At 39.7% G+C, this 14,017-nt stretch overlaps 1 protein-coding gene across 2 annotated transcripts in view; it reads left to right on the top strand.

Moving 5' to 3' along the window:
* Positions 1 to 3,543: 3,543 nt before the first annotated feature.
* Positions 3,544 to 14,017, top strand: part of VCL (vinculin) — a 94,851-nt gene continuing 84,377 nt past the window's right edge. Inside the window, exon 1 of one of the 2 annotated variants that reach the window (XM_036223570.1) lies at positions 3,544 to 3,808. In XM_036223570.1, coding sequence (XP_036079463.1) covers positions 3,641 to 3,808 — 168 coding nt within the window. In that variant the 5' untranslated portion in view covers positions 3,544 to 3,640. The remainder of the gene's footprint in view (positions 3,809 to 14,017) is intronic. The other variant, XM_016130822.2, reaches the window with a different exon arrangement.

Raw genomic sequence — 14,017 nt, 5'->3', positions numbered from 1 at the left:
AGGTTCAAGACAGGAACCCAGCCACACATTCATGCTCACTCAGACTGGGACAATTTAGACATGTTGAGTAACCTAACTTGCACATATTGGGGATGTGGGAAGGAACCCGAGGATCCAGAGAAAACCCACACTGACTTGGAGTGAACATGCCAACTCCACACAGATGGTGGTCCTTAATGGAAACAATTTTTGTTTCTCAACATTGTAACAAAACAACCTTGAATGAAACGATGTTGTTCAAGGACACGCTGTATTTTAGGAGGTTAATATGGCCAGTCATGAGGAGCCTGGATTAGAAGACTGGAGGCAGGGGTAATGTTACAGCTAAAAGACTGTATGATCAGTTCTCTGAAACTTGTTGCCAATTTATAAGAAATACATAGGACAGAAGACCATGTTAACCTGCACATATGTATATAATCAGCCTAGTGGAGGCAGAGTGAAGATTACAGGAAAAAATTATATATAATTCCATCACCCAAATATTACTACATTTGTACCCCCCTATCCTTGGGGGATATGTTCCAAGACTCCCCAGTGGATGCCTGAAACCATGGATAGTAGTGAACCCTATACTATGTTTTTTCCTAAGCATACATACCTATGATAGTTTAGTTTATAAATTAGGCCCAGTAAGAGATGAACAACAATAACTAATAATAAAATAGAATAATTATGAAAATATACTGTGATGAAAGTTATGTAAATGTGGTCTCTCTCACAATATTCTATTGTATCATACACACCCTTCTTCATGACACGAGACAATAAAATGTCTATGTGTTGAGATGAAATGAGGTGACTGAGACATTAAGTAAAATAAGGGTTACTTGAATTCAGGCACTGTGATACTACTACAGTGGATCTGATAACCTTCATGGCTACTAAGTGACTAAGAAGCAGGTAACATATACAGTGTGGATACCGGACAAAGGGATGATTCATGTCCTGGGCAGGAAAGAGCTAAACATTGAAACATTGTGAGATTTAATCACACAACTCAGAATGGTGCACAGTTTAAAACTTATGAATTGTTTATTTCTGAATTTTTCGTTTAATAGTTCAGACCTCCAGTTGACTATGGGTAACTGAAACTGTAGAATGCAAAACCGCAGATAAGTAGGGGGACTACTGTATTACTAATTGAAACAATGAGCATAGAAAACAGCTTTGGGAGCCATGACGGGACTAGCCAAAAATTGCATTAGTTTTGAGGAGAATCTCCAAAAGGAATGGGAGTTCCTAGGGAGCTGTTAAAAAGTTAAGAGTCGGTCATGGTCACACCTGAGTTACCAGCTATGTAACTAGGGCAAGGCTCATGGGTGCATGATCAGTTTAGTTAGTTATACAGGGCCTGCACTGAGAAGAGCTTCATATTTGGGGTCTAATTCTCTGCAGTTGCTGTCTTCATTCTTAATAATTTTAACTTTGACTTTGTATTTTAGAAGTCCAATAGAAAATGACGCATACACTGAGGACTTGGAGCCTCAGCTTTTGCATGGTCCTGCCTCTAACCATCTCCCTTGGATGGGTTTTCAGTTGCTTGCTCCCCAACCTCTAGCTCCTGACTCTGACCCGCCTAGTGACCACTGTTGCCCTCTGCTCTGCCTTGGACAGGGTTCCATGTATACTACCAATGGTATCCAGGGGTAAGGCATGGAGGTGGCCACTCTCAACCCAAGCTATCAATACCACAGCATTTTTTGCAGTTGACTTGATGTGGGTGAACCTCTTGTCCTCTCTCGATGCAGTAATTGAGAGAGTCTCAGTGTGAAGGCTACAACACCTTAGGCGATCACCTCTTTGTTGTGGGGTGGGGAGGCAGGCCTGCAAGAAGAGGAGATGCCTGGTGTGGCTTTCTTGTCCCTAGCAGGGCACAGCATGTGGGTCCAGTAGTGGGCAAGAAGGGGCTCCAGGCAACCAGTGGTTCCTGGGCCCCCAAGTTCCTATAGGGGGTGGTATTTACCACAAAAATATTCCCCTGTCCAGGGAGTGCCACATTAAATAGCAAATTAAAAAATACCATGACAGGTTGAGAAAAAGAACACCAAAGAAAGGAACAAGCTTTACATTTTAGTATCTTTAACAGCATGCTTTCTTGTTTTTTGAATAAGAGGATTCACATTTTTATTTTGTGTCAGGCCCTACAAATTGAATAGTTGATCTTATGTGTAATCGTAAGATCAACTAGAACTTAGTAAGTACTAAATAAATGTTATCTTCAAATGGAATTATAGAAATCCATCGCCTATAAGACTGGAAGCAATTAACAAAAAAGTGACAGTATTATGAAAAGTACAGGGTTTGGCAACATGAACAGCAGAAACAGGAGATACATACTACTAGACAAGAATAGTTTCAGAAAATATACAGGACAACACACATACAGTTTAGCCTCTAGCAAAATGTGGGCCCTTGAGAAATATTTTCATTTGACTTGAGCATCTTCTGCTTGGAGGTATTATTGAAAATGCTTCATCTTGGAATGTGGAAGCTTGGGCAAAAGAGAATTTAAGGTAAGAAAAATAGTAAGATGTCTTATACAGAGTGCACTGTGAAAGGAATAGGTAATTTAGTTTCATTTATCAAAATATAAAATGTATATACTTTTGTTGCATTTTCACTTCATTTCTAGGCATCTGTCCCAGATAAATGAACATGTGCACAACAGAGTTAAGTATGATGATATTCACACAGAATTTTTTTTTAAATGGTGAAAAATAGAATCCAACCTAAATGTCCCCTACTATGAAATTGTTCGATTTCATTTAATGGAATACCATGCAGCCATGAAAAAGAATGAGGTAGAAAGATAATTAGGGAATTTTAATCAGGAGGAAAAAATATCAAGTTCCAGGAAAATGTGTAATTTTATTTAGAAAATACATATGTACCAGAACACGAATAGGCAAAGGTCTTCAAGACTATAACCAAACTGTTAACAGTGACTATCTCTGAGGGGAGTGGGTGGAGTATGTGAATCAATGGGACACTAAAGTGTCTTTGTGCACTTCTGTTCTTTAAATGTTTTATTAAAAACGTTTCCATGTGTCACTGAAAGAAAATGGAAAGAGTATTCTGAGGGTGTCGTGTTAAGGGAAAAGTTCAGAGGGTACAGGGAGACTCATGGCTCCTAGGTTTCATTAGACTCTAGCGTCGCTGGAGGTGAGACTCCGCCCAGCTGAGGTGATTCTGCAGAGGGGCGGAGCTCGGCAAAGCCGAGGAAGGAGGTGGCCCCAGTGGGCGGGGCCACCGACTCGAGCCGCACTCTCCGCTCCCACCATGCCCGTATAAGGAGCGCCCGGCGTTAGGGCTCGGGAATCCAGTCGCGATCCCGGCGGCTCAACTCCAATCCCAAGCCCCTCCCTTGGGAATGGGGGCGGGGCTGGGCGGGGGCTTGGCGGCGCGGGGGCGGGGGAGGAGCATCTCGAAGTATCACCAATAGGAGTGGCGGCCCGGGTCTGAAAGGCGCTGCCATTGGAGGCAGTGACGAGAGGGGGCGGGGCACCAGCGAGGTGGTTACGCCGAGGGAAGCCCGGACTCCGTAATCGCCGCTTCGAGTCCGTCTGTTTGCGGGTTTCCGACTCCGCCGTTCCCGGTTCTCTGTAGCTCGCGGTTCGCCGCCCCACTCACCGCCACGATGCCGGTGTTTCATACGCGCACAATCGAGAGCATCTTGGAGCCGGTGGCGCAGCAGATCTCTCACCTGGTAATCATGCACGAGGAAGGCGAGGTGGACGGCAAAGCCATCCCTGACCTCACCGCGCCCGTGGCCGCCGTGCAGGCGGCAGTCAGCAACCTCGTCCGGGTGAGCGCGCTGGGCCTGGGGTGGGGAGCAGGACTAGGAGCAGGAGAAGTACTCTGGGTCCCGGTCCATGTTGTTGTTCCTCTTTGCGGGGTTGCTGCCTGTGGCTTTGCCCGTGAGCTCTGGAGCAAGGCGGCTATGGGTTCGAATCCAGACACCACTCGCGCTGTGACCTTGAGCATGCTCCAGAGACTCACTGGGTCTCAGTTTCCTCATCTATAGCATGGGGTCAATCATAATAGTGCCTGCTTGTGGGTTTGTTGTGAAGATTCAACTAGGTCGTATTATAAAGTGCCTAGCACAGTGTATGACCCATAGTAGGTGCTTAATATACGATAGTTGTTTGGATGTCTGATGGCCCTTCTCCCTCAGCAGGCTGTCGCCCCTCGCCTTGACATCCTTACTCTCAGCACCCTTTATAGGCCTCCCGAGTCTGGCCTTTGGGCTGACGGGCTCCCCTGCAGATTCCTTGCCTTTCCATGCAGGGATTTTTATTAAGCCACGTTGTTCTCCTTTCTAATACATCTGCCCCTTATCCTTAGACCTACCTCACTCACCCACAACCCTTTCCTGCCTCCTTCCTCCTTCCTGCGCTCCCTCCTTCCTGCCCTTTTGTCCCCTTCCTTGTCTTACTGGCCATCGTCTTTCTGTCTCCTTCTCCCTTCCTGGGCATTCTACTTCTGCTTACACCTCTGGCACTCCCAAATACCGGTAATTTCTTCATGTGGTAATTTATGACCACAAATCCCTCTTCTCCTTCCTCTTAACCCCAGTGCCTTTCATTTTTTTCCTCTCCCATGAAGATTTCCACCTGGTTTTACCTGCTGTCAAAAGGCTTCCCTCCCACTGGGGCCTTAACAGACTGGGTGTGTGTGTGGGGGTGCTTCTCTGCCACTCCTCCTGGCAGAAAGCAAGATGGAGCTGCAGGGAGAGGCCTGTGGAATCTGGGACCTGCGGCCCCTGCCGGAGAGAAGGAGGGGCAGTCTTCTCCCCAGCCCACAACTTTCCTGCGTGGCTGAGTGGCTCTGCAGATCCCTGTAGCCCGCAGCTGTGACTAATAACTGAGGTGATTGTAGTAGGAGGCAGAGCCCACTTTTGAAATGGGAAAAGGGGTGCTGTGACCAGTCTTCTGACACTCCCCTGGCTAGTAGGCTAGTATCACAGTTTTTTTTTTCTCATCCTGGGTGGGTGACTCAGACTGCTGCTGCCTGTGAAGTACAACTTTGGGAAAAGTTCATATCGCTCCCCCACTGAGCTGTGTAAATAGTGTGTGTCAGGGTAGTTGGGAGGCAACTGTGGGCCTGGGTGGGGTTTGGGTTACTTATCTGATTAGAGCACTTTAATGGACTAGAGGCACTTCAGCAGCTGAGTCTTCCTCAGTCTTCAGGGGCCCCTCAACTGTGTAAGGCAGTTCAAAAGATTGGGAATAAAGAAGATGGGGAGAGACACTATTGACTGACTGGTTTCTGATCTGCCTTCTGTATAGATTTACTAATTATTCAGTAAGAATACTGTGTTCTTTCAAAATGTCTGGTTCTACATTGTTCTTGTCCTTTATATGACTAATTTTAATCTAAGACTCCAGAGTACATTCTTGTGTAGTGTTGTCTAACATGGCTGCATTCCAGGCCTCCATTTTTCAACAAATAGGAAACAATGTAAAGAGACAAGGTAATAGTGTCCCTCCAAGGAGTACTTCAGGAAATGAAATCTTAAAACCATATGTTGCACTTGGAACAGAACTAGTGTAGTCTAGGGGTTGATATCTGGTTAGACTATTTAGACAAAAGTTATTTATGAGCTTCAATGCATTAATAAGAATTGAATGTCTGCTGTATAGGGAACATTGTAATAAATCAGTGGTTCTCAGATTGAGATATGCATCAGAATCACCAGTGGGGCTTTTGAGAAATGAAGATGTCCAGCTCCCACCCCAGACTTACTGAGGAGCTTTCCAGGGGGTAGGATAAAGACCTTTGTATTTTTAAGGGGCTCCATAGGTGGTTGAGATACACCCCCTCATTTAGGAAACACTGTTATGGATACCATGAGACAAATACTAAAGAAATAAGGTTAGTCATAAGCCGAAAAAAATTATGTATAGTTACATACTTCCTGACACATACAAAAGAAGAGACTTGAGATTGGTCGTAGATATGAATTAGAAAATGGGGAGAATTATGATGACAACTAGTCATGAATAAAGATACTCGTAAGTCACTTCCAGGTTATAGCTAGTAGATTGTCTTGATTAGCTCAGGAGGCAAATTGGAGAGAAACTGGAAGTGAGTGGGTGCATGGCATATGTGCAGTTTAACAGAAGACCTTATCCAACAAGATGAACAAAGAGTGGTAGGAAGAGGATGACTAGTATGTGAGAGAGACTATAGATTAATATGTGTTTTGGGGAGGCCAGAGGACTTAACCATTGCTTGGAATTCTTGGTGTCATTTGTGGCCCTTATATGTATGCTGCTGAGTGTTGTGATCAAGTCAAGTTCGCAACTAGATTGGTTTAGGAGAATGGGGCCTCGTTTGATATTTATATGCTCCTCAGTTCCTACCCTCAACATTAGTGCACAGGACGGCTCCATAAATATTGTTGAAGGAAAGAAGGAACTGTGGGAAGGGAGATAAATTAGGAGACTTTTTAATTTGGTTGGTCAGGAAGAAAATGAAGGTCTGACTTCGGGTGTTGTGGGAAAAATGGAGAAGGAATTAGTACTATATTAGAAATACGGTAGAAGAATTAGTAGTACTTGATAATAAAACTCTCAGGAAAAAAACATATGGTGTCACTATAAAATAATGAAACTGATTTTTGAACAGATATTCTGGAATTTATATCATTCAGGTTTCTTTCAGTTACTCTGGGCAGTTATTTCCTTATTCCAGTGCTTTTGTTTCAGAATTTCTTACAGATTATTTACATACGTATGTCAAATCAGTCTTGCTTTTATTTTGGTTAAGAAAATTTTATCCGAAGTGAGCATTCCTTAAACCTCCTACTTCCTGGACCATTTTTGAGTTTAAATGACTTTTGGATATTTCCAAAATTAAAATTTACAAGCTGAAGATAAAATTCTCAATTGTTAGACAATCATCATCCACTTGTCAAATAGATATTTGTGGAGGCCCCTTTTAATGTCAAAAAATAAATTGATACAAGGCAGACTAAGTATAATGCTGGATCGAAAGTTCAGAGTGGCTCTGTGGAAGTGAAGTACCATGGAAGTTCAGAGAAAGGTGAGATTACTTTTCATCAGAACATGGGAAAGGCCTTGTACAGGACGTAACATTTGAATTGGCCTTAATGTCAGGTGAGAATTGAACATTTAAAAATGTGGTAAGAAAGATTTTATAAGTAGAAAGAACTATCTAAATAAAGGTACAAAATTATTTAGACTCTGAGGACTAAGTTTTGACTTAGGGCATCATTAAGGTAACTACTTTTTGTGGGGTTGAGACTCATTTGGATTTGTAATTTAATGTATATTTGTTAAACAAGAGTAGTCTGGTCACTTTATATATGTATCTTATCACAGCTGACTTATCCCTTTTATTCCATGCTTAGGTAGGGAGGGGTAGTATGGGATTGTTTGTTTAGATGTACTTTTTTCAATTTAGGATCCTGAACAAGATTTTTTTTTAAATAGCCGCGTTGAGTTGTAATTCACGTAACATATGATTTGCACATTTAAAGTGTATAATTTAGTGTTTTTTAGTATATTGACAGAGTTGTACAATATCACTACAAAATAATTTTAGAACATTTTATCCCCTCAAGAAACCGCATGCCTTTTAGCAGTCACACGTTCTCTCCCATCCCCACCTCCCTAGCCCTGGACAGCTACCAGTCTACTTTCTGTCACTGTAGATTTGCCTATTTTGGACATTTCATGTAAATGGAATTATAAAATATGTTGCCTTTTGCATCTGACTTCTTTCTCTTAGCATAATGTTTTCAAGGTACATCCATGATATAGTATGTATCAGAACTTTGTTCCTTTTTGGAGCTAAATAATATTCCATTGCATTGAATAAGGCCATTTTATTTTTATTGTATTTTATTTATTTTTATTATGATGACATTGGTTAACAAAATCCAGTAAGTTTCAGGTGTACAATTCAACAGTAAGATATATATATATATATCTATATATATATAGATATATATATATATCTCGCATTGTGTGTTCACTGCTCATAATTAGATTTCTTTCTGTCACCACATATTTGACTCCTTTTACCCCATCTACTTCCCTCCTTCCTCCAACCCTCTGGTAACCAGGAGTCTATAGAACATGTCCATGAGTCTCTGTTTGTTTGCCTTGTTTGTTTGTTGCTTTTAGGTTTATATCATACATATAAGTGATATCATGTGGTTTTCAACTTTTTCTGTTTGGCTTATTTTGCTTAGCATGATTATCTCAAGGTCCATCCATGTTGTTGCAAATGGCAGTATTTCATCTATTCTTATGGCTGAGTAATATTCCATTGTATATATGTATCACAGCTTCTTTAACCAATCATCTATCGTAGGACACTTCGGTTGCTTCCATGTCCTGGCCACTGTAAATAATGCTGCTATGAACATTGGTGTGCAAATATCTTTTCAGATATGAGTTTTCAAGTCTTTGGGATAAATACCCAATAGAAGGATTGCTGGATCACATGGTAGATCAATTCTTAGTTTTTTGAGGAACCTCCATACTGTTTTCCATAGTGGCTGTACCAGTTTGCAGTCTCACCAGCAGTATATGAGGGTTCCTTTTTCTCCACATCCTCTCCAACACTTATTATTACTTGTCCTGTTGATTACAGCTATTCTAATAGGTGTGAGATGGTATCTCATTGTGTGTTTTTTGTTTTAGGTGAGGCAACCCTTGGTTGACCTCACAGATTGCAAGACCTTGTCAGCTTAGAATCTCTTATTTTTTTATTTTTTACTTTTTACGCCTACAGCACCTGGTCTTCCTAGGTTGTCTCCCATCCAATTACTAACCAGGCCTGACCCTACTTAGCTTCCAAAATCAGATGGGATCAGGCTTGTTCCGGGTGGCATTCATTGTGGTTTTGGTTTACATTTCCCTAATATCTAGCGATGTTGAGCATCTTTTCATATGTTTGTTGGCCATTTGTGTGTCTTCTTGGAAGAAGTGAATAAGGCCATTATAAACACAGATTCTAATGTGATAATAAAACAAGGAGAGGGGCTAGGAGAAGAAAGAGTAGCAAAATAAAAACAGATGTACAAGAAGTTCCAAAGACGGGATTCAGTAAGCAGTGTGAAAAAATCAGATGTCTTAGGCTGCTTGTCTTGTAGTATGATATATAAAAATTTTTTTTCCATTGAAGTGGCCCATAGCAATCTTACACTCATGCCAGTTTTGTTAACAGGGCTTTAGACACTTTGCTTTCTCTGTTGCATCTGAGGGCATGTGTTGTAACTACTCCTTGAGTTCATGAAATATTTATTTCGGGAGTTTTTGTGGCTTTGACGTTTATGAGCCTCACCCATATATCATACCCTGTTGGGACCAGCTTTGGGACACATGGCAGCATTGTTTTTAAACTGATGGGAAAGACTGTTCTGTTCTTAAAAAGAGATCAACAATTAATTTTGTCGTTTATAATTATCATTGTTAACATCTGAAAGTACTTTTGCCTTAACTTCTTTTGGTTGATGTTATATTTATTTTGGTTGAAATAAATAACAACAATGTTTGGGTGATAAGCCTGTGGGTGATTTTTTTTCTTCTTAATAGTTTTCTGCATTTTCCAGTTCTTAAAATGAACATATAATTCCTATATGAAGGAAAAAAATCAAATAAATAATAAGACCATTTGTATAATCCTTTATTGTTTATAAAATGCTTTCGTATATATAATTTCATAACAATGCTTTAAAGTATTGTCCTGATTTTACAGGTGAAGATAATGTAGATCAGAGAAATTAAGTAACCTGCCCATGGTGGCACAGCTAGTTAGTGATGGAACTTGGTCTCAAAATTTGTTTCTCTTACTGTGGATCCTCTGCATTTTTCACTCCACCATTCTATAACCACTTAGAGCAAAGTTGTGAAATATCAGTGTAATTGTTCCACCTAGAATCAGAAGCAACAAGAATGCTATTAGTCATAGAGTTTTTATTTGTCCTAGGCCTGGCAAGATTATTTGTTTAAAGCCTGGGTTTGGCATGGCCTACATGAAGGGCCTATTTGGATTTTAATACTTCTTGTATATTTGTTTAAAAAGTCATTTTATATATTTATATAATTACTGATTACTTATATATGTATAAAATGCTTATGTTTCATATGTGTCTCAACTGAGAAGTTCATTATTTTAAAAGCCTTCTGACAACTTCTTGGTCTTTTACTGCACACTTAGGAAGGGAGTAGGGTAGGAATAATTCTCATTATCCACAGCCTACAGCCCAGCACAGCATGTATATACTCTCTTGTGACATTCATCGTACTTAGTATTTGTCTTCTCCACTAAGTTGTAGGTTCCTCGGTGGCAGGGACCATGTCTGTTGTATTTACTCCTTTATTTCTAATGTCAGGCTGGTTATGAGTATGCAATATAACTTATGTTTTTCTTTCTTTCTTTTTTTTTTTAAAAACAATAAACATACACATTGCATTCATTTTTTAGGTATAAAATCTTGTAATAAGAATTGTTTTGCAATGAATATTTTCCATCCATAGCTTTCAAACATCTGGTACAGCCAAATTTAAACAGTCTCATCAAATTTATAATGAGCTTTGAAACAAGTAGAATTTGGACTAAGAAGGAGAAATGAAGGGCTAACTGCCCATTGTTTGAGATAACAGTGTTCAGGCTATTTTGGGTTGTGGTTCTCTGTTTCAGAGTCATTTCAACTATGCAGGCCACTTACTAAATTCATAACACGAGAATATATTGCCTCCTGTCTGAAGGTGGCATTGGGATTTTGTATCCTTTTTAAATTAGGAGTATTTTTTTTTAAATTTAGCAACTTAGACCAGGTGTCAATATATTTATTTGAAGCCCTGCTGGTTACAGTGCAGTATCATACTATGATTTATGAATTCCTCATTAAAAGATCTTTACTTCCTTGAAACACATGGCAGGAGACAAAAATAAGAGGTTGATCTGCTTTTTTTTTTTGGCTTTCTGGCCGATCTGAGCCCAGCCTTCCCATTGAACCTTATGTCATGGTCATGACAGTGGGGTATATTTTTACATTATAAGCCCCCATTAGATCAGTATCAAAAGAAGTAGCAGTCCTTAATGAGCTCATGTCAGAAATTAGCTGATATCACAGCAAAGTTTCTCTCTAGAATAATGTTCTGTGACATTCATTATCAGGACTCTTGCTGAGGAAGGGTCATTCTGTCAGTTGATGTTACTTTCAGGAAGGTCTGCCCTTAAACCTTCCCTATATATAGATAAGACTGGATGAAGAAAACATAAATTTAAAGCTTTTTAACATTTTTTACACCTACCGCACCTGGTCTTCCTAGGTGATCTCCCATCCAAATACTAACCAGACCCAACCCTGCTTAGCTTCCAAGATGAGATCGGGCACATTCAGGGTGGCTTGGCTGTAGACACTTAAGGCTTTTTAAAGCCTTCAGTGCTATGTAGTATAAATATTTCATAGTGAACTTATTTAAGGGGTAAAGTTCACATCTGTAATAAGACTCTGAAACACTCAGAGAAGTTGATATATTGATGAAAGGACTTCCTATCAGAGGCTTTCATCTGTCTTTCCCTTGTGCACTGTCTTACCTGTTTCTCCTTAACAGTTTACAAAAAGGTTTATTATGGAGGGAAGTTGAGGTTAATATATAAGTAGGGAATCTTTATTTATATATTTATCATCATTAAAATGTTTTATCTTTCATATAACACTTAAAACAATTTTTATTGAATAGTATACTATTAGTAATCACTTTTTGTCATGCTGAGCCTTCACAGTCTTTCAAAAAGAACAGAATTAAACTTGTTACAAAAGTACTACGTTTTTATTGTTGCTATTTAGAAAGCCTGTCTTTAGTCACAATCTCAGTGTTTCTCAATCTTTTTCAGTCTGCTTGAACTGGGTTTGTCTTTTACTCTCTTCGTCCATTTTTCTCTACTCCTATTTCTGTTTCCTTGGATATTACTACAAACAACTATATCTTTTTCATCATTAAATCAACCCCCCAAACTTCCTCCACCCCGCCCCACTTAATTCACTTTTCTGCCGAAGAATTTCAAGTAAAAGTGAGGAAACCCAGTCTGTTACAACATTCAAGACTTTATCATGTGCCGTTAGGGAGCTATGTTCTATTGAGCTAACTGCTGTTTCAGTAAGTGTGAAATGAAATAACTTCAAAATAACTTTTGAAGAACTTCTAATCCTGACACACTTATTAAAATATGGGATCTTTAAGTCGATTAAATATATTTAACTATGCTTATTATGTGCAGACAAAGGAATAGAGTATGACAGAGTAATGGACAAAAGGAGACATATAATTAGACATAGAAGTTGAGGACTCATTTCCTTCCTTCCAGTCCCTTGGTAAAAGCTTTGTGGATTCTGTGTTTTTGCATGCTAGGTCATCAGTTTTGGGATGATTGATTTGATTGTAGCTTTTCTTTCCCTGCCCTCCCTATTCTCAAGTATCTCCCTTTAAGACTTGGTTTCTGAAGGGCAATGACTGGGTTATATTCTTCTCGATGTTCCCAGTTTTGGGCTTATCCCAGTCCTTTGCTATTGGTATTCCTTCCATATGCGTATAGTGTTTTGATACTTGTATTACCAGCTAGTCATTCTAGGCTATTACATGATGAACGAGTGGTGATTCCTTTTTTCTGCCCTCAAATGCTACTGTATACAAATGCCTAAGTAATCACAAAGGAAAAAAAGATTCATAAATGATATTATTGTTTGGTTACATATTGAGACTTTTAGATTTCAAAAAATTCTATGTCACTTATGTTAGAAGTCAAGTCATTCATTAGATTGGTATGAGTGTGGGATGTGTGTGTGTGTAGAGGATGGCAGGTAGTGAATCTTAGAACTAAAATGTTTTACAAATATCGTTAAGTTGCAGAAAATAGTCTTTGGCCCTTAGAGAATTTCACACTGATAAGATTTCCAGTTGCATGAGTTTTAAGGGGAAAGTGGCTGAATTTCATTGCAGCTGGCCACAATCCAAGTTAAAGTCATTCTTTCTTTTGAAACATGCTTAACTTATTCCCACAAGTAAGCTTTCTGTGAAGAAAGAAACAGCACATTTGTTCTTAGAGTTGAGAGTTGAGGAATCTCTATTATCTAGCTTCTCTATATTTCCAGGCCTCTCTCTGTTCCCAGCCCCATCTCTGGAGAACTGAACTGGCTAATCTTTAAGATGGATAATATATTTTTATTCATACAGTTACAGTAAGTAAGGGTATATGAATGGGCTAATAAATCTTATATAGAAAAATGTCGTCTAGGCAAGTAACACTTAAATTCTTATCCTACGTCTCTTCTCTCCGAATAGCAAAATTAGTTATTAGACTCTAGCTGTTCACATTGCTAGGTGTTCTGAATTATAGTGGGATACATAATGGTCTCTGGCCTCAAGTTGTTAAAGTATAGATGAAAGTTATAATCTTATGATTTATGTTATCTATATCCTCTCCACTAATGAAATTATTGCAGAATTTAAATTAATCATTTTAAAGGGCTATGTGATAGTACTGTAAATACAGTTTTTGTTCCTTGGAATCATGGAGAAAATGTGAGCAGGTCAGCAGCAGAGTGAGCAGGTCATGGGCCGCATAGTTAGAAAAGATCTTTGAGCATTGACCTCAGTTGCCCTCTTCTCGCGGTAGTCCAGGCACAGCGGGTTTTCATTTCTTTCAAAGTACAGTGCTGCTTGTGGGCCTTCACACATGCTGTTCCCTCTGCCTCAGCCACTCTTCTGCACTTCTTTCCTGGGTAATTTCCTCTAATCCTCGACTTCCATATTAAGTATCAATTTTCTAGGGATACCTTCCCTGATTCTTACCTCCAAAACTAAGGGAGGTCCCTCTGTCATGTGATTTCTGCATTTTTTTCTTGTTGTGCTTGTCACAGTTGTTCGTAATTATTTGTGTAATTATTACTTGTTTAACATCTTTCTTCCCGCTAGAGCCCCAGGGGCAAATATTGGCTCTGATGTATTTGCTCTTGACTTTTCAGACCTGT

This window comes from Rousettus aegyptiacus, unplaced genomic scaffold (genome assembly GCF_014176215.1).
Source record: "Rousettus aegyptiacus isolate mRouAeg1 unplaced genomic scaffold, mRouAeg1.p scaffold_m13_p_6, whole genome shotgun sequence".
Classification (NCBI taxonomy): domain Eukaryota; kingdom Metazoa; phylum Chordata; class Mammalia; order Chiroptera; family Pteropodidae; genus Rousettus; species Rousettus aegyptiacus.
This window is presented reverse-complemented; position numbering and strand designations above follow the sequence as displayed.